This window comes from Pristiophorus japonicus, chromosome 11, assembly GCF_044704955.1.
Source record: "Pristiophorus japonicus isolate sPriJap1 chromosome 11, sPriJap1.hap1, whole genome shotgun sequence".
NCBI lineage: Eukaryota > Metazoa > Chordata > Chondrichthyes > Pristiophoridae > Pristiophorus > Pristiophorus japonicus.
The window spans coordinates 144,871,755-144,893,905 of NC_091987.1; the positions used below are offsets into that span (position 1 = coordinate 144,871,755).

Genomic DNA, 22,151 nt, shown 5'->3' on the forward strand with positions numbered 1-22,151 from the left:
CCCCACTTCCCCCTCCCCCCTCCCCCCCCACTTCCCCCTCCCCCTCCCCCCCACTTCCCCCTCCCCCTCCCCCCCACTTCCCCCTCCCCCTCCCCCCCCACTTCCCCCTCCCCCTCCCCCCCACTTCCCCCCCCCCCTCCCCCCCACTTCCCCCTCCCCCTCCCCCCCACTTCCCCCTCCCCCCCACTTCCCCCTCCCCCTCCCCCTCCCCCCCTTCCCCTCCCCCCACTTCCCCCTCCCCCTCCCCCTCCCCCACTCCCCCCTCCCCCCCACTTCCCCCTCCCCCCCCACTTCCCCCCCCACTCCCCCCCCCCCACTTCCCCCCACTTCCCCCCCCCACTTCCCCCCCCCCACTTCCCCCCACACTTCCCCCCCACTTCCCCCTCCCCCCACTTCCCCCCCCACTTCCCCCTCCCCCCCACTTCCCCCCTCCCCCCCCCCACTTCCCCCTCCCCCCCCCACTTCCCCCTCCCCCCCCACTTCCCCCTCCCCCCCCCACTTCCCCCTCCCCCCCCACTTCCCCCTTCCCCCCCCACTTCCCCCTTCCCCCCCCCACTTCCCCCTTCCCCCCCCCACTTCCCCCTTCCCCCCCCACTTCCCCCTCTTCCCCCTCCCCCTCCCCCTCCCCCCCACTTCCCCCTCCCCCCCACATTTACCTATGCTGGCCTGTAGAGTGGCTAATATTTTGGAACTCTGATTGTAGATAGTTGCTTTGTACTTCATTTGAAAAGGCGCAAATTAAAGTTCCCCAATGCCAATGTGTGTGAATATATACCTAGATTACAACAGTGACCACGCTTCAAAAATACTTCATTGGCTGTAAAGCGCTTTGAGACGTCTGGTGGTTGTGAATTGTTTCTATTTGAATTTTGTTGCTTCGTTCCTACCTCAAGCCTGTAATCTTGGAGGCAATTGGCCAAAACCTTTGGTTGGTCAAATTTGGCTTTGGACATGGAATTTAACCGCAGCTGGCTTATAAGCTTCCTATATATTGTGACTGGATTGAAAGAGGCGCCCACATAGACAAAATTAGTCAAAAATACTTCATTTCAATAACAGGCACTTCCTGTAGTCTTTCCTTCTATTTCACAGTAGTGAAGACGCTATATAAATGCAAGACTTTCTTTATACTGCCTATTGTTGTAATGAGTGGTAACAACCAGAAAAGTCCCCCTACTCTACTCAATACCTGTTGTATGCCAAATTAACTGACTTAATCAAAGATGGAATTAGGAACATTTCAGTTGGCCTTAACTGGGGGGGGGGGAACAATTAGTTAAGGTTCGTCCTCTTGATCACAGTCCTGTGACCCTGGGTTGGAAAGTGCATGTGCATGTGGGTGTCTGATGAGGACAGGGTTGGGTTAGATTGTGATCGAGCTACTAACACTCGCGTGCTGAATTGGACAAGGTACTCGGTAGGGAGTAAGGTAATGAGCAGCAGCAGCTTTATTGCAAATTGAGCTTGGGCTACCTCATCCCTTTCAACTGTCCAGGGTTGTCCAAGGGTATTGTTTTAATCAGTGGTAATGAAACTGCCAGCTTGGTTCAGTGGTAACACACTCGCCTCCTGAGCCAGAAGGTTGTGGGTTCAAGCTGCACTACAGAACTTCAGTGCATAAACTAGGCTGCCACCTCAGTGCAGTACGAAGGGTGTGCTACACTGTCACAGGAGCTGTATTTCAATTAAATGTTAAACTGAGGCCCCGACAAATTGCCTGTTGGGGAGGGTGCAAAATCTCCCATGACATTACTTGAGTTTTCCCAGTGTCCTTGCCAAAACACGAATTGGGTCTATAAGTGTTGGGGGAAGATTATTCATTAGATCCATTGCTGTTCACTGGGACTTGAGAGATTGTGAAATCATCAATATTTCAGATAAGGCTGTTGGTTTTGTTTTAACAAACCATTTCTAATGTCCTTTGTTTTTCTTGATTCTGCGGAATTATCTTATCTCAGTTGGTGCAGCACTTGGGATCCTATAGTTGGCCTCTGTTCCAGGAGTGAAAAATCAGCATGGTTCCTATTGCTAGCTGCTGTTCACTGACTCTTGCTAGAGAGTGTGGATGTCTGTTTTGTGCTTGGCTAGGATGCCCATTCTTTGAAAAGGGTTTTGTTGGAGTAAATAAGGAGAAACCGTTGGTGAGAGGGTTGGTAACCAGAGGAAACAGATTGATAGTAATTGGCAAAAGAACCCTGAGGGGAGATGAGGAACATTTTTCTTTTACATAGCGAGTTATTATGATCTGGAATGTACTGCCTGAAAGGGTAGTGGAAGCAGATTCAATGGTAACTTTCTAAAGGAACTGGGATTTGTACTTGAAAAATAAAAAATTTGCAGGTCAATGGGGTAAAAAGTGGGGGTGAGGGGGTTGGAACTAATGGAGAGTTCTTTCTAAGAGCTGGCACGGGTTAACTCAATGGGCTGAAAGGCTTCCTGCTGTGCACCGAACGACTTCTCATCCTTGGTGATTTCAACCTCCATCTCAATTCATCTTGCTCTCCTCTGAGTTCACTAGCCTCCTATCCTCCCTTAATCTCTCCCTCCATGTAAACTCCCCTACCCATATTCACAGCCATCCCCTCGACCTTGCCATCTCTCGTGGCCTCGTGTCAATCGCAGATAAGGCCATCTCTGACCACTTCCTTGTATCGCTCTCCACCTTACCTCCTTTTCATAGGATCATTGAAATTTATAGCATAGAAGGAGGCCATTTGGCCCAATGTGTCCTTGCCAGCCGACAAAGCTATCCAGCCTAATCCTACTTTCCAGCTCTTGGTCCATAGTTTTGTGGGTTAAAGCACTTCAAGTGGATATCCAGGTACTTTTTAAATGTGGTGAGGGTTTCTGCCTCTACCACCCTTTCAGGCAGTAAGTTCCAGACCCCCATCATCCTTTGGGTGAAGAAATTTCTCCTCAAATCCCCTCTGAACCTCTTACCAATTACTTTAAATTTATTAGCACTGGTTGTTGACACCTCTGCTAAGGGAAACAGGTCCTTCCTATCCATTCTATCTCGGCCCCTCATAATTTTATACACCTCAATTAGGTCAACCGTCAGCCTCCTCTGTTCCAAAGAAAACAACCCCAGCCTACGCAATCTTTCCTTATCGCTAAAATTCTCCAGTCTAGACAACATCCTCATAAATTTCCTCTGTACCATCTCTAATTCAATCACATCTTTCCTGTAATGTGGTGACCAGAATTTCATGCAATACTCTAGCTGTGGCCTAACTAGTGTTTTATACAGTTCAAGCATAACCTCCCTGCTCTTGTATTCTATGCCTTGGCTAACAGAGACAAGTATCCCAAATGCCACCTTAACCACCTTATCTACCTGTCCTGCTACCTTCAGGAATCTGTGGACATGCACTCTTAAGTTTTCTCTGATCCTCTACACTTCTCAGTGTCCCACCATTTGCTGTGTATTCCCTTGCCTTGTTGGCCCTCCCCAAATGCATTACCTCACACTTCTCAGGATTGAATTCCATTTGCCACTGTTCTGCCCACCTGACCAGTCCATTGATATCTTCCTGCAGTCTCTACAGCTTTCTTTTTCATTATCAGCCACATGGCCAATTTTTGTATTATCTGCAAACTTCTTAATCATACCCCCTACATTCAAGTTGAAATGATTGATACATAACCACAAAAAGTAAGGGACCCAGTATTGAGCCCTGCAGAACCCCTCTGGAAACATCCTTCCAGTCACAAAAACACCCATCAACCATTATCCTTTGCTTTCTGCCTCTGAGCCAATTTTGGATTGAACTTGCCACTTTGCTTTGGATCCCATGGTCTTTTACTTTCGTGACCAATCTACCATGTGGGATCTTATCAAAAGCCTTGCTAAAATCCATCATTATCATCATAGGCAGTCCCTCGGAATCGAGGAAGACTTGTTTCCACTCTTAGCATGAGTTCTTAGGTGGTTGTACAGGCCAATACGAGAACCACAGTCCCTGTCACAGGTCGACCATAGATAGTCGTTGAGGGAAAGGGTGGGCAGGGAGCCTGGTTTGCCGCACGCTCCTTCCACTGCCTGTGCTTGATTTCTGCATGCATATACACCACATCAAATACACTAACTTCATTGACCCTCCTTGTTACTTCCTCAAAAAATTAAATCAAGTTAGTCGAGATACAACCTTCCCTTAACAAATCCGTGCTGACTCGTTGATTAATCCGTGTCTTTCTAAATGAAGATTTATCTTGCTTCCAGAGTGTTACCAATAATTTTCCCATCACTGAGGTTAGGTTGACTGGTTACTTGGTCTATCTCTTTCTCCTTTTTAAGTCCTCCACTCCTCTGGCACCACACCTGTAGCCAGAGAGGATTGGAAAATGATGGTCAGAACCTCTGTTATTTCCACTCTTGCTTCTCAACAGCCTGAGATACATTTTATCTGGGCCTGGGGATTTATCCACTTTTAAAGCTGCTATACCCCTTAATACTTGCTGTCTCACTGTTTATTTCATCTAATATTCCACACTCCTCCCTGATTGCAATGTCTGCATCGCCTCTCTCTTGTGAAAACGGATGCAAAGTATTCATTAAGAGCCATACCCACGACTTCCGCCTCCACACACACATTACCTTTATGGACTCTAATAGGCTGTCCTCTTTCTTTACATAAGAACATAAGAAATAGAAGAAGGAGTAGGCCATTTGGCCCCTCAAGCCTGCTCTGCCATTCAATAAGATTATGGCTGATTTGATCATGGACTCAACTCCACTTCCCTGCCTGCTGCACATAATCCTTTGCTCCCTTATCGCTCAAAAATCTGTGTCTCCACCATGAATATATTCAATGACCCAGCTCTCTGGCAGAGAATTCCAAAGATTCACAAACTTCAGAGCGAAGAAATTCCTCCTCCCCTCCGTTTTAAATGGGCGACCCCTATTCTGAAAAAGTATAGCTTTTATCTTTTTATCGTAGTGCCCATGTAGTATTTTAAATACACATTTTCTTACAGTAATGTGTAGAATAAGCAGCTACTAACTTGTTGGAAATACCGCAGTGGTTGGGATAAAAGATTAGAACATTTGAAGCAACTACGGACATTAATTGTGGTTTACTGGCCCTACTGTAAAGTAAAGCTCCAAAAATAAGTTGGAAGCCTGCTACATAGTGCAGATTTTTTTGTATGTTAGATCTTGTGGCCTTGCTCGTGGACAACCTGGGGTCACTAGCCCTGTTCTGGCTGCAGATGCATCGGGCCGTGTCGTAGATCCAAAAACTTTGAGTCATAGGAACAGGAGAAGGCCATTCAGCCCCTTGAACCTGTTCTGCCATTGAATTAGTTCATGGCTGATCTATACCTTGCCTTCATTTACCCGCCTTTGTTCCATATCCCTTGATGAATGGACTCGCCTGTTCATAATCATTTTCCTTAATGTGATACCATGCCGTGCAAAATTTGCATCTGGTTCATGAAATGGACCTGTAATGAGCAGCTGCAGCATGTTCCCTACATTTAAGAATATTATAGTCAAGCAGTTCTCCCTAGTGTCCTAGCCAATAGTTAACCTTCAACCAACATCACAAAAACATTACCACATTGCTGTCTGTGGGAGCTTGCTGTGTAGAAATTTGCTGTCTCGCTTCCTACATTGCAACAGTGGCTACACTTCAAAAGTAGGTCACTGGTTGTAAAGCGCTTTTAGATATTGAGGTCGTGAAACATAGAAGGCGCTGTATCTTTGTTTTTTTAAAACATATGTTCCTATTCATTCATTTTTGGCGATATATATCCAAGTCAGAATGATGGGTGTTATTCTCATGTGCCTGCTGCCCTTGTCCTTCTAGGTGGTAGAGGTCGTGGGTTTGGGAGGTACTGTTGAAGCAGCTGTGACGAGTTGCTGCAGCGCATCATGTAGATGGTACTGCAGCTACGTTGCGCCGGTGGTGGAGGAGTAAATGTTTAAGGTAGTGGATGGGGTGCCGATCAAGCGGGCTGCTTTCTCCTGGATGATGTTGAACATATTGAGTGTTGTTGGAGCTGCACTCATGCAGGCAAGTATAAATTATTCCATCACACTCCTGACTTCTGCCTTGTAGATGGTGGAAAGGCTTTGGGGAGCCAGGAGGTGAGTCACTCACCACAGAATACCCAGCCTCTGACTTGATCTTGTAGCCACAGTATTTATGTGGCTGGTCCAGTTTCTGGCCCATGGCGACCCCCCCCAAGATGTTGATGGTGGGGGATTCAATGTGAAGCCATTGAATGTCAAGAGGAGGTGTCATTGCCTGGCACTTGTATGGCTCGAATGTTACTTGCCACTTATCAGGCCAAGCCTGGATGATGACGAGGTCTTGTGGCATGTGGTCATGGACTGTTTCATTATCTGAGGAATTGCGAATGGAACTGAACACTGCATTCATCAGCGAACATCCCCATTTCTGACCTTATGATGGAGGGAAGGTCATTGATGAAGCAGCTGAAGATGGTTGAGCCGAGGACACTGCCCGGAGGAACTCCTGCAACAATGCCCTGGGGCCGTGATGATTGGCCTCCAACAACCACAACCATCTTCATTTGTGCTAGGTATGACTCAGGTAGTAGAGAATTTTCCCTGATCCCCATTGCCTTCAATTTTACTAGGGCTCCTTGATGCCACACTCAGTCAAAAACTGCCTTGATGTCAAGAGTATTCACTCTTGCTTCACCTCTGGAATTCAGCTCTTTTGTCCATGTTTAGATCAAGGCTGTAATGAGGTCTGGAGCCGAGTGATCCTGATAGAACCCAAACTGAACATCGGTGAGCTGGTTATGAAAGTCTTTCTTTTATTGGTGATTAAGTGCCACCTGGTAGCATTGTCGCCAACACCTTCCATCACTTTGTTGATGATCGAGAGTAGATTGATGGAACAATAGATTGACTGGGAATTAAACATACAGAGGTATCTGACGATTCAGAAAGATAGACAAGAAGGGAAAGGAGGTGGGGTAGCTCTGTTAATAAAGGATGATAGGGCAGTTGTGAAAGACGATATTGGCTCTAATGAACAAAATGTTGAATCATTGTGGGTGGAGATTAGAGATAGTATGGGGAAAAAAGTCACTGGTGGGCGTAGTTTATAGGCCCCCAAATAATAACTTCACGGTGGGGCGGGCAATAATCAAGGGAATAATGGAGGCATGTGAAAAAGGAACGGCAGTAGTCATGGGGGATTTTAACCGACATATCGATTGGTCAAATCAAATCGCACGGGGTAGCCTGGAGGAGGAATTCATAGAATGCATACGGGATTGTTTCTTAGAACAGTATGTAACAGAACCTACAAGGGAGCAAGCTATCTTAGATCTGGTCCTGTGTAATGAGACAGGAAAAATAAACGATCTCCTAGTAAAAGATCCTCTCGGAATGAGTGATCACAGTATGGTTGAATTTGTAATACAGATTGAGGGTGAGGAAGTTGTGTCAAAAACAAGCGTACTATGCTTAAACAAAGGGGACTACAGTGGGATGAGGGCAGAGTTGGCTAAAGTAGACTGGGGACACAGACTAAACGGTGGCACAATTGAGGAACAGTGGAGGACTTTGAAGGAGCTCTTTCATAGTGCGCAACAAAAATATATTCCAGTGAAAAAGAAGGGCGGTAAGAGAAGGGATAACCAGCCGTGGATAACCAAAGAAATAAAGGAGAGTATCAAATCAAAGACCAATGCGTATAAGGTGGCCAAGGTTAGTGGGAAACTAGAGGATTGGGAAAATTTTAAACAACAGCAAAGAATGTCTAAAAAAGCAATTAGAAAGGAAAGATAGATTATGAAGGTAAACTTGCGCAAAACATAAAAACAGATAGTAAAAGCTTTTACAGATTTCTAAAACTGAAAAGAGTGACTAAAGTAAATGTTGGTCCCTTGGAAGATGAGAAGGGGGATTTAATAATGGGAAATGTGGAAATGGCTAGGATCTTAAACAATTATTTTGCTTCGGTCTTCACAGTGGAAGACACAAAAACCATGCCAAAAATTGCTGGTCACAGGAATGTGGGAAGGGAGGACCTTGAGACAATCACTATCACTAGCGGGGTAGTGCTGGACAGGCTAATGGGACTCAAGGTAGACAAGTCCTCTGGTCCTGATGAAATGCATCCCAGGGTATTAAAAGAGATGGTGGAAGTTATAGCAGATGCATTCGTTATAATCTACCAAAATTCTCTGGACTCTGGGGAGGTACCAGCGGATTGGAAAGCAGCTAATGTAACGCCTCTGTTTAAAAAAGGGGGCAGACAAAAGGCAGGTAACTATAGGCCGGTTAGTTTAACATCTGTAGTGGGGAAAATGCTTGAAACTATCATTAAGGAAGAAATAGCGGGACATCTAGATAGGAATAGTGCAATCAAGCAGACGCAGCATGGATTCATGAAGGGGAAATCATGTTTAAATAATTTACTGGAATTCTTTGAGGATATAACGAACATGGTGAATAGTGGTGTACCGATGGATGTGGTGTATTTAGATTTCCAAAAGGCATTCGATAAGATGCCACACAAAAGGTTACTGCAGAAGATAGAGGTACATGGTGTCAGCAGAAATGTATTAGCATGGATAGAGAATTGGCTGGCGAACAGAAAGCAGAGAGTCGGGATAAATGGGTCCTTTTCGGGTTGGAAATCGGTGGTTAGTGGTGTGCCACAAGGATCAGTGCTGGGACCACAATTGTTTACAATAAACATAGATGACCTGGAAGAGGGGACAAAGTGTAGTGCAACAAAATTTGCAGATGAGACAAAGATTAGTGGGAAAGCGGGTTGTGTAGAGGACACAGAGGGTGCAAAGAGATTTGGATAGGTTAAGCGAATGGGCTAAGGTTTGGCAGATGGAATACAATGTTGGAAAGTGTGAGGTCATCATCCACCTTGGAAAAAAAAACAGTAAAAGGGAATATTATTTGAATGGGGAGAAATTACAACATGCTGAGGTACAGAGGGACCTGGGGGTCCTTGTGCATGAAACTCTTTTAGATCACTCAGAACACATTTCCTCCCTCCACAGCTCTCACACTGAGAGAAGGGAACAGTCATCAATGGCCACAAGCTCTTGCAAAAAGCAACACTCATGGCCTGCTTCACGCTCAGAAGGAAATGCTGTAGTTTGGGGGTAGTGTACTGACATGGATTGAGAACTGGTTGTCAGACAGGAAGCAAAGAGTAGGAGTAAATGGGTACTTTTCAGAATGGCAGGCAGTGTCTAGTGGGGTACCGCAAGGTTCTGTGCTGGGGCCCCAGCTGTTTACACTGTACATTAATGATTTAGATGAGGGGATTAAATGTAGTATCTCCAAATTTGCGGATGACACTAAGTTGGGTGGCAGTGTGAGCTACGAGGAGGATGCTGTGAGGCTGCAGAGCGACTTGGATAGGTTAGGTGAGTGGGCAAATGCATGGCAGATGAAGTATAATGTGGATAAATGTGAGGTTATCCACTTTGGTGGTAAAAACAGAGAGACAGACTATTATCTGAATGGTGACAGATTAGGAAAAGGGGAGGTGCAAAGAGACCTGGGTGTCATGGTACATCAGTCATTGAAGGTTGGCATGCAGGTGCAGCAGGCGGTTAAGAAAGCAAATGGCATGTTGGCCTTCATAGCAAGGGGATTTGAGTACAGGGGCAGGGAGTTGTTGCTACAGTTGTACAGGGCATTGGTGAGGCCACACCTGGAGTATTGTGTACAGTTTTGGTCTCCTAACCTGAGGAAGGACATTCTTGCTATTGAGGGAGTGCAGCGAAGGTTCACCAGACTGATTCCCGGGATGGCGGGACTGACCTATCAAGAAAGACTGGATCAACTGGGCTTGTATTCACTGGAGTTCAGAAGAATGAGAGGGGACCTCATAGAAACGTTTAAAATTCTGACGGGGTTAGACAGGTTAGATGCAGGAAGAATGTTCCCAATGTTGGGGAAGTCCAGAACCAGAGGTCACAGTCTAAGGATAAGGGGTAAGCCATTTAGGACCGAGATGCGGAGGAACTTCTTCACCCAGAGAGTGGTGAACCTGTGGAATTCTCTACCACAGAAAGTTGTTGAGGCCAATTCACTAAATATATTCAAAAAGGAGTTAGATGAGGTCCTTACTACTAGGGGGATCAAGGGGTATGGCGAGAAAGCAGGAATGGGGTACTGAAGTTGAATGTTCAGCCATGAACTCATTGAATGGCGGTGCAGGCTAGAAGGGCCGAATGGCCTACTCCTGCACCTATTTTCTATGTTTCTAACTCCTCCTCATGGTTCGTGAGACCAGACACTTTAGAACACATTTCTCAAGTAAAAACCTATAGAAATGATCCCTAAAAGTATAGTCTCCCAAAAAGTTAGTTTGCAGGTGCAGCAGGTAATCAGGAAGGCGAATGGAATGTTGGCCTTCATTGCGAGAGGGATGGAGTACAAAAGCAGGGAGGTCCTGCTGCAACTGTACCGGGTATTGGTAAGGCCGCACCTGGAGTACTGCATGCAGTTTTGGTCACCTTACTTAAGGAAGGATATACTGGCTTTGGAGGGGGTACAGAGACGATTCACTAGGCTGATTCCGGAGATGAGAGGGTTACCTTATGATGATGGATTGAGTAGACTGGGTCTTTACTCATTGGAGTTCAGAAGGATGAGGGGTGATCTTATAGAAACATTTAAAATCATGAAAGGGATAGACAAGATAGAGGCAGAGAGGTTGTTTCCACTGGTAGGGGAGACTAGAACTAGGGGGCACAGCCTCAAAAATACGGGGGAGCCAATTTAAAGCCGAGTTGAGAAGGAATTTCTTCTCCCAGAGGGTTGTGAATTTGTGGAATTCTCTGCCCAAGGAAGCAGTTGAGACTAGCTCATTGAATGTATTCAAGTCACAGATAGATAGATTTTTAACCAATAAGGGAATTAAGGGTTACGGGGAGAGGGCGGGTAAGTGGAGCTGAGTCCACGGCCAGATCAGCCATGATCTTATTGAATTGCGGAGCAGGCTCGAGGGGCTAGATGGCCTACTCCTGTTTCTAATTCTTATGTACTTATTTCTTATGTACTAATAATTGGGCTGGATTGGATATATCCTGCTTTTTATGGACAGGACATACCGGGACAATTTTACACTTTGTCGGCTAGATGCCAGTGTTGTAGCTGTACTTGAACTGCTTGACTAGAGGCGCAGCGAGTTCTGGAGCACAGCAGCCTGGATTTTGTCGGGGCCATAGCCTTTCCTATATCCAGTGGGCTCGGCCATTTCTTATCACTTGGAGTGAATTGAATTGGCTGAAGATGGGCATCTCTGATGGGGAGGACCTTGGGAGAAGGCCTAGATGGATCATCCATTCGGCACTTCTGGCTGAAAATGGTTGTAAATGCTTCAGCTTTGTCTTTTCCACTCGTGCTAGGCTCCATCATTGAGAATGGGGGTGTTTATTTTTAAATGGAGAGAAACTATTAAATGTTGGTGTTCAGAAAGATTTAGATGTCCTTTTATAGGAAATACAATGTTAGCATGCAGGTACAGCAAGCAATTAGGAAGGCACGTGCCATGTTGGCTTTATTGCAAGGGGGTTGGAGTATAAGAGTAAGGAAGTCTTACTACAATTGGACAGGGCTTTGTTGAGATCACATTTGGAGTACTGTGCACAATTTTGGTGGTCTTATTTGAGAGAGGACATGTATGCCTTGGGTGCAACGAAGGTTCATTAGATTGATCCCTGGGATGAGCGGCTTGTCCTGATGAGCGATTGTGTAGATTGGGCCTATACTCTGGAGTTTAGAAGAATGAGAGGTGCTGTCATTGAAACACAAAAGATTCTGAGAAGGATTGACCAGGTACATGGTAAGAGGTGGTTTCCCTGGCTGGAGAGTCTAGAACTGGGGGGCATAGTCTCAGGATAAGGGGTCGGTCATTTAAGATTGAGATGAGGAGGAATTTCTTCACTCAGAAAGTTGTGAGTCTCTGAGGGCTGTGGTTGCTGAATCGTGAGTATATTCAAAGCCGAGATACAGATTTTTGGATTCTCGGGAAATCAAGGGATATGGGGATCAGACAGGAAAGTGGAGTTGAGGTCTAAGATCAGCCATGATAATGATTGCTGTATGGCCTACTCCTAATGCTTATGTTATGGAGCAGCCTCCTCCTCTTGGTTGTTTAGTTACATGTCAGCAGTGGTGACTGGATATGGCAGAACTGCAGAGCTTTAATCTGATCCATTGGTTGTGGGATCTGTATAGCATGCTGCTTCTGCTGTTTTGCATGCATGTAGCCCTGTGTTGTAGCTTCACCAAGTTGAAGATACGCCTGGTGCTAATCCTGGCACACTCTTCTACATTGAACCTCACTGTCCTCATTGAACCAGGGTTGGTTGCCTGGCATGATGGTAATAATAAAGATGAGGGAAATGCTGGGTCATGAGGTTACAGATTCTGGTGGAATGCAATTCAGCTAATGCTGATGTCCCACATCGCCTCAAGGGTGCCCAATCTTGAGCTGCAACCTCTGTTGTGATTCTATCCCATTTAGCATGATGGTAGTGCCAAACAACACGATGGACGGTGTCCTCCGTAGGATTGCGCACGGGTCACTCCTACCAATACTGTCAAGGACAGATGCATCTGCAACTGGTAGATTGGTGAGGACGAAGTCAAGTAGGAGTTGGTTCTCTCGCTACCTGCTGCAAGCCCAGTCTGACAGCTATGTCCTTCATGGTTCTGTCAGTCATGGTGCTTCTGAGCCACCCTTGGTGATGGGCATTGAAGTCCCCCAGAGTACATTCTGTGCCTTTGTTACCCTCAGTGCTTCTTCCAAGTTGTGTTCAACATGGAAGAGTACTAATTCATCAGCTGAGGGAGGGCGGTAAGTCCTAATCAGCAGGAGGTTTTCTTGCCTATGTTTGACCTGAAGCCATGAAACTTTATGGGGTCCGGAGTCAACGTTGAGGACTCCAAGGGCCACTCCCTCCCTTCCATACTGCTATCTCTAGTGGGATGATAATGACAGAGTTTGGGACATGAAGGGTATGATTCTGAGAGTATGACTATGTCAGGCTGTTGCTTGACTAGTCTGTGTAAAAGCTCCCTCAATTTTGGCACAAGTCCCCAGATGTTGGTGAGGAGGATTTTGCAGGATCGACTGGGCTGGGTGTGCCTCTGTGACGTGTCCGAATCTAGGCCTAGGTCAATGGCAGGTGACTTGTCCAGTTTTATTCTGATCGTACTTTTTTGTAACAGTTTGCTGCAATGGAGTGATTTGCTCGACCATTTCAGAGAGCAGTTCCAAGTCAACCACATTGCTGTGGGACTGGAGTCACATATAGACTAGATGCTGTAAGGATGGTGGGTTTCCTTCCCTACAGGACATTAGTGAACCAGATAGGTTTTGGTAATGGTCACCATTACTAATACTATCTTTTTAAATTCTAAATTCACCGAATTTAAATTCGCAAACTACCTTGGTGAGATTTGAACTTGCTTTTCCGAATTATTAGTCCAGCCCCTCTGCATTACTAGTCCAGTAACCTAACCACTATTCTACCCGGAACACAGGACTTACTTCAAACATGGATTGCTCAGACTCATGTCCCAGTACTATCTGGGACTGCTGCTGCAGTAACCCCCGGTAACTTACTCCCTGAGGGATGTTTTTTTTTAAAAGTGTAAATATCTTCCTTAAGGACCTTGGAAGGCCTGCCAAACTTTAACCAAGAAATGATGTGTATACCGACTTGACTTTGTACTCTCAGCCCCTACTTTGCAGATTAGTAATACCCCTCTACTTGCATAGGTATGGTCTCTGCCAACAGCATTTTGATTAGGCACTCCCTTGATACCATTACCAAACACACAAATCTAGCGATCTCAGTCTTGGGGAGAGTTCCAGATATGAAAAAGTACTTGCTGTTTTCATTCCTGAATGGCATAGCAATAATTTTAAGATTATGTCCTCTTCTGGATTCCCTACCAGAGGATAAAGTTTACATAAGAACATAAGAAATAGGAGCAGGAGTAGGCCATTTAGCCTCTCGAGTCTACTCTGCCATTCAATAAGATCATGGCTGATCTGATCTTGGCCTCAACTCCACTTCCCTGCCCTCTCCCCATAACGCTTGACTCCCTTATCGTTCAAAAATCTCTCTATCTCCACCTTAAATATATTCAATGATCCCGCCTCTACAGCTCTCTAGGGCAGAGAATTCCACAGATTCACGACCCTCTGAGAGAAAAAAATTCCTCCTCATCTCTGTTTTAAATGGGCAACCCCTTCTTCTGAAACTATGCCCCCTAGTTCTAGATTCCCCCATGAGGGCAAACATCCTCTCTGCATCCACCCTGTCAAGCCCCCTCATAATCTTATACGTTTCAATAAGATCACCTCTCATTCTTCTAAACTCCAATCAGTATTGGCCCAACCTGCTCAACCTTTCTTCGTAAGAAAACCCCTTCATCTCAGGAATCAACCTAGTGAACCTTCTCTTAGTTGCCTCCAATGCAAGTATATCCCTCCTTAAATAAGGAGACCAAAACTGTATGCAGTACTCCAGGCATGGTCTCACCAACGCCTCTCTGTACCTACCCTAACAAATCTCTTTATCTATTAAGAAAATATTCCAATTTGATTTTCTCGGCTCCAAAGTTGTGGCATTCTGGCCGATGCTTGGGATGGCCCCTTACTGGAAACTTAACAAAAGAATTGGTCTGAGAGAAAATCAACTGAGTTGGTGGCTGTGTTTGTGTATTGCTGTGGCTAAAAGTTTGGAGCAGGGCTGGTAAAAGGGCTGCATTCTGCATACAATTGTTGTGCCATCCTGCCAGGCAGGCTTGAGAACTGGTGAGACTTAGCAGGCAGAAGCACTAGAATGGTTCCCAGATATTGTGGTAAATGTAAGTTGCTCAATTCTCTAGAGACTGTGCTATAACAGTATCTTGCTGAAACAGATGAAAGGGCGTGAAGTTGGGTACTTGTGTGATAGATAACTACTAAACACAACAGAAAAAGTTAGCACTTGTCCATTCCAGTCTATGTAATTTTTTAATGGTGCGACAAGTCTTAATTATTGCCAACGAACCTCTCTGGCACTGAAAATTAACTTTTACGTGTGGAATTTCATTCCTACTGATTTTAATTAGAAATTTAAAAAAATGTATTTCATTTTTTAAACTTTCTGTTTCTGTCTCTCATTTATCTCTTAATCCCATCTTTCTTTCCCTGTATTTCTGTTCATGATTTGGCATTGAGTTAACTATTCTACCTTTCTGGTTCAGACTCTACATGACTCTAAGGATTTTTCAGTTTGATTAGTTAAGGAGGAGCACCTTGATTGCCCTGTTTACACAGATCCCCTGATTCCCAGTAGAGAGCACTGCGCTGAAATGGATTTCTGATCACGGCAAGTTTCAATGTAAGCGTAAGGAACGGCTGACTGTTCATTCGCCGCAGATTGCAAAATTCGGGCCATTGCTTAACAAATTAGCTATTATTTTGTTGCTGCAAGTGCATCATGATTCAAGTTCTGGTTTCATAAGGTTCATGTCTGAACAAGTAAATAAATCAGCAATTTGTTAACTTTAATTAAAAAAATATTTTAAAAATCTTGTATCTAACCTATGAATCCGTGTTGTACCCCCCCCCCCCCCCTCAAAAGAAAACTAAAAACACACTCCTGTAGCAAGAGGTTATTGTTTAATTCTAATGGAACATCGGGTGAGGCGCTGAGTGTGTTTGTAGATTAACTATATTTTAGAGCCTGGGGAAAGAATAATGGGAAGGGGTGGAGGGCAGGAGTGATTAAATTACAAAAGTATGATGCAAGGCAAAAGGGGGTAGTAATAGGACAAGTAAAGAACACCAACAACTTGTATTTATATAGCGCCTTTAACGTACTGAAACGTCCCGAGGTGCTTCACAGGAGTATTATGCAATAAAAATTTGACACCGAGCCACATAAGAAGCAGGAAAGACGTAGGTTTTAAGGAACATCATGAGAGGGAAAGAGAGGCGGAGAGGTTTAGGCAGGGAGTTCCAGAGCTTGGGGCCTAGGCAACAGAAAGCAAGGCCACCAATGGTTGAGCGATTATAATCAGGGATGCTCAAGAGGGCAGAATTAGAGGAGCGCAGACATCTTGGGGTGGGGACGTGGGGCTGGAGCAGATTAGAGATAAGGAGGGGCAAGGTCATGGAGGGATTTGAAAATAAGGATGAGAATTTTGAAATTGAGGCATTGCTTAACCAGAAGCACAGGGGTGATGGGTGAGTTGGACTTGGTGAGCGTTAGGGCACGGTTAAGAAAGAAAGGATTGGTCCAGAGGAGCTGTAAACTATTATAGCAGAGAGGGAGGGAAACATGAACAATCTGAGACAGCAGAGAGGATTGCCATGGCCCAGGAATGCAGCGAAAGGAAGGCAAGAACTTTGTGTTTATTGACCTAGCCTGGTCCAGGTCCTTTGGGATTTTTTCTTAATTTTGTTCTGTGGGTGTGGTTGATGCTGACAGAGCTAGCATTTATTGCCCATCTCTACTGAGGAAGTGGTGATTGGCCTTCATGACCCACTGCAGTCCTTGAGATGATGGTGCTCCCACAATATTGACCCAGTTCTAAAGAAGTAAAAGTGTTATGTCCAAGTCGGGATGCTGGGTAACTGGGATAGAAACTCAGGTGATGGTGTTCCCATGACATTGCTGCTCTTGGTGGTCGAGATCACAGAGGAGTGAAGTGCTCTTGAAGTAACCTTGGTGAGTTGCTGCAGTGAATCCTGTAGCTTTTACGTTCTGCAGCCGCAGTGAGCTAGTTGTTGCTGGAGGGGATGGATATCAAGTCCAATGGCAGGGGCACTGATCAAACAAATGGCTCTGTCCTGGATGGTGTTGAGCTGCTTCAATGCTGTGGTTGCACCCAGAGCAATAGTGCATATTCTATCATACTCGTGACGCGACCTTTGCAGATGTTAGAGAGATACTGAGTTGAATCATTGTGGGTGGAGATTAGAGATAGTAAGGGGGAAAAGTCACTGGTGGGCGTAGTTTATAGGCCCCCAAATAATAACTTCACGGTGGGGCGGGCAATAATCAAGGGAATAATGGAGGCATGTGAAAAAGGAACGGCAGTAGTCATGGGGGATTTTAACCGACATATCGATTGGTCAACTCAAATCGCACGGGGTAGCCTGGAGGAGGAATTCATAGAATGCATACGGGATTGTTTCTTAGAACAGTATGTAACAGAACCTACAAGGGAGCAAGCTATCTTAGATCTGGTCCTGTGTAATGAGACAGGAAAAATAAACGATCTCCTAGTAAAAGATCCTCTCGGAATGAGTGATCACAGTATGGTTGAATTTGTAATACAGATTGAGGGTGAGGAAGTTGTGTCAGAAACGAGCGTGCTATGCTTAAACAAAGGGGACTACAGTGGGATGAGGGCAGAGTTGGCTAAAGTAGACTGGAAACACAGACTAAACGGTGGCACAATTGAGGAACAGTGGAGGACTTTTAAGGAGCTCTTTCATAGTGCTCAACAAAAATATATTCCAGTGAAAAAGAAGGGTGGTAAGAGAAGGGATAACCAGCCGTGGATAACCAAGGAAATAAAGGAGAGTATCAAATCAAAGACCAATGCGTATAAGGTGGCCAAGGTTAGTGGGAAACTAGAAGATTGGGAACATTTTAAACAACAGCAACGAATGACTAAAAAAGCAATAAAGAAAGGAAAGATAGATTACGAAGGTAAACTTGCACAAAACATAAAAACAGATGGTAAAAGCTTTTACAGATATATAAAATGGAAAAGAGTGACTAAAGTAAATGTTGGTCTCTTAGAAGATGAGAAGGGGGATTTAATAATGGGAAATGTGAAAATGGCTGAGACTTTAAACAATTATTTTGCTTCGGTCTTCACAGTGGAAGACACAAAAACCATGCCAAAAATTGCTGGTCACAGGAATGTGGGAAGGGAGGACCTTGAGACAATCACTATCACTAGCGGGGTAGTGCTGGACAGGCTAATGGGACTCAAGGTAGACAAGTCCCCTGGTCCTGATGAAATGCATCCCAGGGTATTAAAAGAGATGGTGGAAGTTATAGCAGATGCATTCGTTATAATCTACCAAAATTCTCTGGACTCTGGGGAGGTACCAGCGGATTGGAAAGCAGCTAATGTAACGCCTCTGTTTAAAAAAGGGGGCAGACAAAAGGCAGGTAACTATAGGCCGGTTAGTTTAACATCTGTCGTGGGGAAAATGCTTGAAACTATCATTAAGGAAGAAATAGCGGGACATCGAGATAGGAATAGTGCAATCAAGCAGACGCAGCATGGATTCATGAAGGGGAAATCATGTTTAACTAACTTACTGGAATTCTTTGAGGATATAACGAGCATGGTGGATAGAGGTGTACCGATGGATGTGGTGTATTTAGATTTCCAAAAGGCATTCGATAAGGTGCCACACAAAAGGTTACTGCAGAAGATAGAGGTACGCGGAGTCAGAGGAAATGTATTAGCATGGATAGAGAATTGGCTGGCGAACAGAAAGCAGAGAGTCGGGATAAATGGGTCCTTTTCGGGTTGGAAATCGGTGGTTAGTGGTGTGCCACAGGGATCGGTGCTGGGACCACAACTGTTTACAATAAACATAGATGACCTGGAAGAGGGGACAGAGTGTAGTGTAACAAAATTTGCAGATGACACAAAGATTAGTGGGAAAGCGGGTTGTGTAGAGGACACAGAGAGGCTGCAAGGAGATTTAGATAGGTTAAGCGAATGGGCTAAGGTTTGGCAGATGGAATACATTGTTGGAAAGTGTGAGGTCATCCACCTTGGGGGAAAAAAAACAGTAAAAGGGAATATTATTTGAATGGGGAGAAATTACAACATGCTGAGGTGCAGAGGGACCTGGGGGTCCTTGTGCATGAATCCCAAAAAGTTAGTTTGGAGGTGCAGCAGGTAATCAGGAAGGCGAATGGAATGTTGGCCTTCATTGCGAGAGGGATGGAGTACAAAAGCAGGGAGGTCCTGCTTCAACTGTACAGGGTATTGGTGAGGCCGCACCTGGAGTACTGCGTGAAGTTTTGGTCACCTTACTTAAGCAAGGATATACTGGCTTTGGAGGGGGTACAGAGACGATTCACTAGACTGATTCCGGAGATGAGGGGGTTACCTTATGATAGATTGAGTAGACTGGGTCTTTACTCGTTTGAGTTCAGAAGGATGAGGGGTGATCTTATAGAAACATTTAAAATCATGAAAGGGATAGACAAGATAGAGGCGAAGAGGTTGTTTCCACTGGTCGGGGAGACTAGAACTAGGGGGCATAGCCTCAAAATATGGGGGAGCCAATTTAAAACCGAGTTGAGAAGGAATTTCTTCTCCCAGAGGGTTGTGAATTTGTGGAATTCTCTGCCCAAGTAAGCAGTTGAGACTAGCTCATTGAATGTATTCAAGTCACAGATAGATAGATTTTTAACCAATAAGGGAATTAAGGGTTACGGGGAGCGGACGGGTAAGTGGAGCTGAGTCCACGGCCAGATCAGCCATGATCTTATTGAATTGCGGAGCAGGCTCGAGGGGCTAGATTGCCTACTCCTGTTCCTAATTCTTATGTTCTTATGTTCTTATGTCAGGAAGTGAGTCACTCGCTGCAGAATATATAGGCCCCAAGTTTCCACATGATTTGCTCCTGATTTTTGTGAGCAACTGGTGGAGAACGGACTATCTTAGAAATCACAATTCTCCACATTTTTTTTCTGCAGTTCTAGTCAGTTGGAACAGAATTTTTTCTTCAAAAGGGGGCGTGTCCGGCCACTGACACCTGATTTGAAAGTTTCCACAGTGAAAACGTACTCCAAACTAACTTAGAATGGAGCAAGTGAAGATTTTTGTCGAACTGAAAAAACCTTGTCTACACATTAAAAAATCAGGCGCAGGTTACAAATTCGACATCCGGAACGAGGCGGGGGGGGGAAGAAGGGAAGTCATTAAATTCTACAATAAATTCTTATTTATACTTATACAAATATTATACACACAAATCCAACCTGAATAATCATTTATAAGCAAAGAAAAGATTAAATAAACCATCTTCCTACCTGTGTGAAAGTGCTTCAGGCAGGTTCAGTCAGCTCAGCGGTGTGGCGTCGTTCCCGCGAACGGGAGGGAGGGAGGGCCCGACCGACCGCAGCGGGGGGGGGAGGCAGGGAGGAGGAGGCAGCTGTTCCCGATGGCAGGGTGGGGGGGGAGGGAGTGAGGGCCCGACCGACCACGGCAGGGGGGGTGGGGAAGGGAGTGAGGGCCCGACCGACCGCAGCGGGGGGGAGGCATGGAGGAGGAGGCAGCCGTTCCTGACGGCAGGGGCAGGGGGGCGGGGAGGAGGCAGTGAGAAGGCTGCAGGACGCCTCAGAAGTTGAGGCAGCCATTCCCGACGGCAGGGGGGGAGGCCGTCGGGAAACGGCTGCCTCAATTTCTGAGGCTTCCTGCAGCCTTCTCACTGCTGCAAGAAGCCTCAGTGCTGATCATGGAAGGGCAATGTGCTTTTATTAAAAAATGTTCAAAAATTAAACAGCTACAAAGAACTACAAAAATGGCTGAGTGCCAATGTTTCCTTCACACTGCGCGTGCGCGAACGCTCCAATGCGCACGCGCAGCGTTGCCGGCACGAAAAAACTAATTTAAATGGTACCCGCCCCCTCCCACTTACAAAATCGGCGCGAGTGGTCGGCTCTGCCCTCTGGGCGCCGCGCCAAGCTGCCATGGAGCTGCAGGGCGCTCCAGAATCGCGCGTTTTTTTCAGGCGCCCTTTTCGGCGCGAAAAATGGGCGCCCAGCTCGGAGGGGCGACCGTTTTGTAGCGTGTGGAAACTTGGGGCCATAGTCTCTACCATACTCGCAATTATCCCACACAGGTTAATGTGACCACTGCACTCATTTTGGTGTCGCCTGCAAACTTAGAACCATGGCTAATATTCCATTATTAGAAATTATAAAGTAAAACCGTGCAATTCATGAGATTCATGTCATGTGTTTGTTAACCAAAGGTTTGCGAGGTTTTAATTAGTGGATCTCTTGTGGAATTGCTGACGGTAGTTCAGAAAGTCCAGTTTTATAATGACATAGTGAGTTACATGCTAAAACATTATGTACAGGTTGCAACGTCCCGAATCCGTAGTTCTGAAAACTGGATATTTCGGCGAGAGGAGGATCGGCGAGGTCCGAAATCTGGCACGGATTCGGTCCCGAAGATTCCAGATTTCAGACTATTGATTTTCTTGTCTGAAATCCGGCAAAACCCAAAAACCGGCACGATTCGCGCCCAAGGATTCCGGATTTCAGACATTGTACCAGTATTTACTATTAGTGTAAAGGGACTGCTGTGAAGAAAGCTAAGTGCAATTAGGGTGGAGTTGTGTTAAATATACATGTCCCTTTTAAATCTCAAAACTGTAAGACAGTGCTCTAAGTAGGCCTCTTCTGTGATCAGTTAGAGGCTAATTATTGCTCGGTAGTTTGTTTTACGATGATACTTCGTACTGTTGATTTGCTCTTTTGATTATAATATTTGAGCCGATTAGGTGCAAGTGGGGCATAAACTCTGCAAGTCTTGTATGTAGCTGGGTAATTGGTGAAAGTTTCCCAAATTTAACAGTGTAAGAGCCAGCAAGTCATCATCATAGGCGGCCCCTCGTATCAAGGATGACTTGCTTCCACGCCAAAAAGGGATGAATCCACAGGTGTTTCAATGAAGGGAGGAAGATGCCTGTGCATGGATCTTTTTAACGTGTGGTGGCCGTTGCACACCAGCCACCACACGGGCTTGACAGAGCTAGGTCTTGGTCCAGTGACGAGGGTTAACCAGGACGACTGGAGACCAGCTATGCTGTACGGACCTAGTGTGTACACATATCGCAGTGTGGGCTGGCCCGTGCTGCCCCTGGGCCCTCGCCTCTTCTGGGCCCTGAACTCTCGCCTCTCCTGGGCCCCGATCACGGCGCTCCACGATCTCTCGCCGCTTCCTGTTGTACGTGCCCACGCTGCAATCAGCGATCTGGACCTTGGTGACGTCCAATCCAGTCGCCCTCTTCACAGCTATCGCTCTCCAGCGCGCGCTGTACCTTGAAATGGTATGCTCCTTTGAAGGCCCCGACCTGCTGATGGTCCTTGCAGGTTGGGGCTGCCGAGCTGAAGAGCCAGAAAGTAAT

General features: G+C 45.7%; 2 protein-coding genes and 2 pseudogenes across 2 annotated transcripts in view; 1 reads left to right on the plus strand and 3 right to left on the minus strand.

Annotated features, from left to right (window-relative positions):
• Window positions 1-12,230, minus strand: part of LOC139275607 (membrane-bound transcription factor site-2 protease-like) — a 25,194-nt gene extending 12,964 nt beyond the window's left edge. The window contains exons 1-2 of the mRNA XM_070892776.1: window positions 12,128-12,230; window positions 888-997 (exon numbers count right to left, since the gene is read on the minus strand). Coding sequence (XP_070748877.1) covers window positions 888-997; window positions 12,128-12,230 — 213 coding nt within the window. The remainder of the gene's footprint in view (window positions 1-887; window positions 998-12,127) is intronic.
• Window positions 8,981-9,103, minus strand: LOC139276617 (small nucleolar RNA U3; annotated as a pseudogene).
• LOC139276618 (small nucleolar RNA U3) lies at window positions 10,207-10,315 on the minus strand (annotated as a pseudogene).
• Window positions 12,231-15,316: 3,086 nt separating the features above from the next.
• sms (spermine synthase) overlaps window positions 15,317-22,151 on the plus strand; it is a 71,961-nt gene continuing 65,126 nt past the window's right edge. The window contains exon 1 of the mRNA XM_070894118.1: window positions 15,317-15,366. The gene's annotated coding sequence lies outside the window, so the exon portion shown is untranslated. The remainder of the gene's footprint in view (window positions 15,367-22,151) is intronic.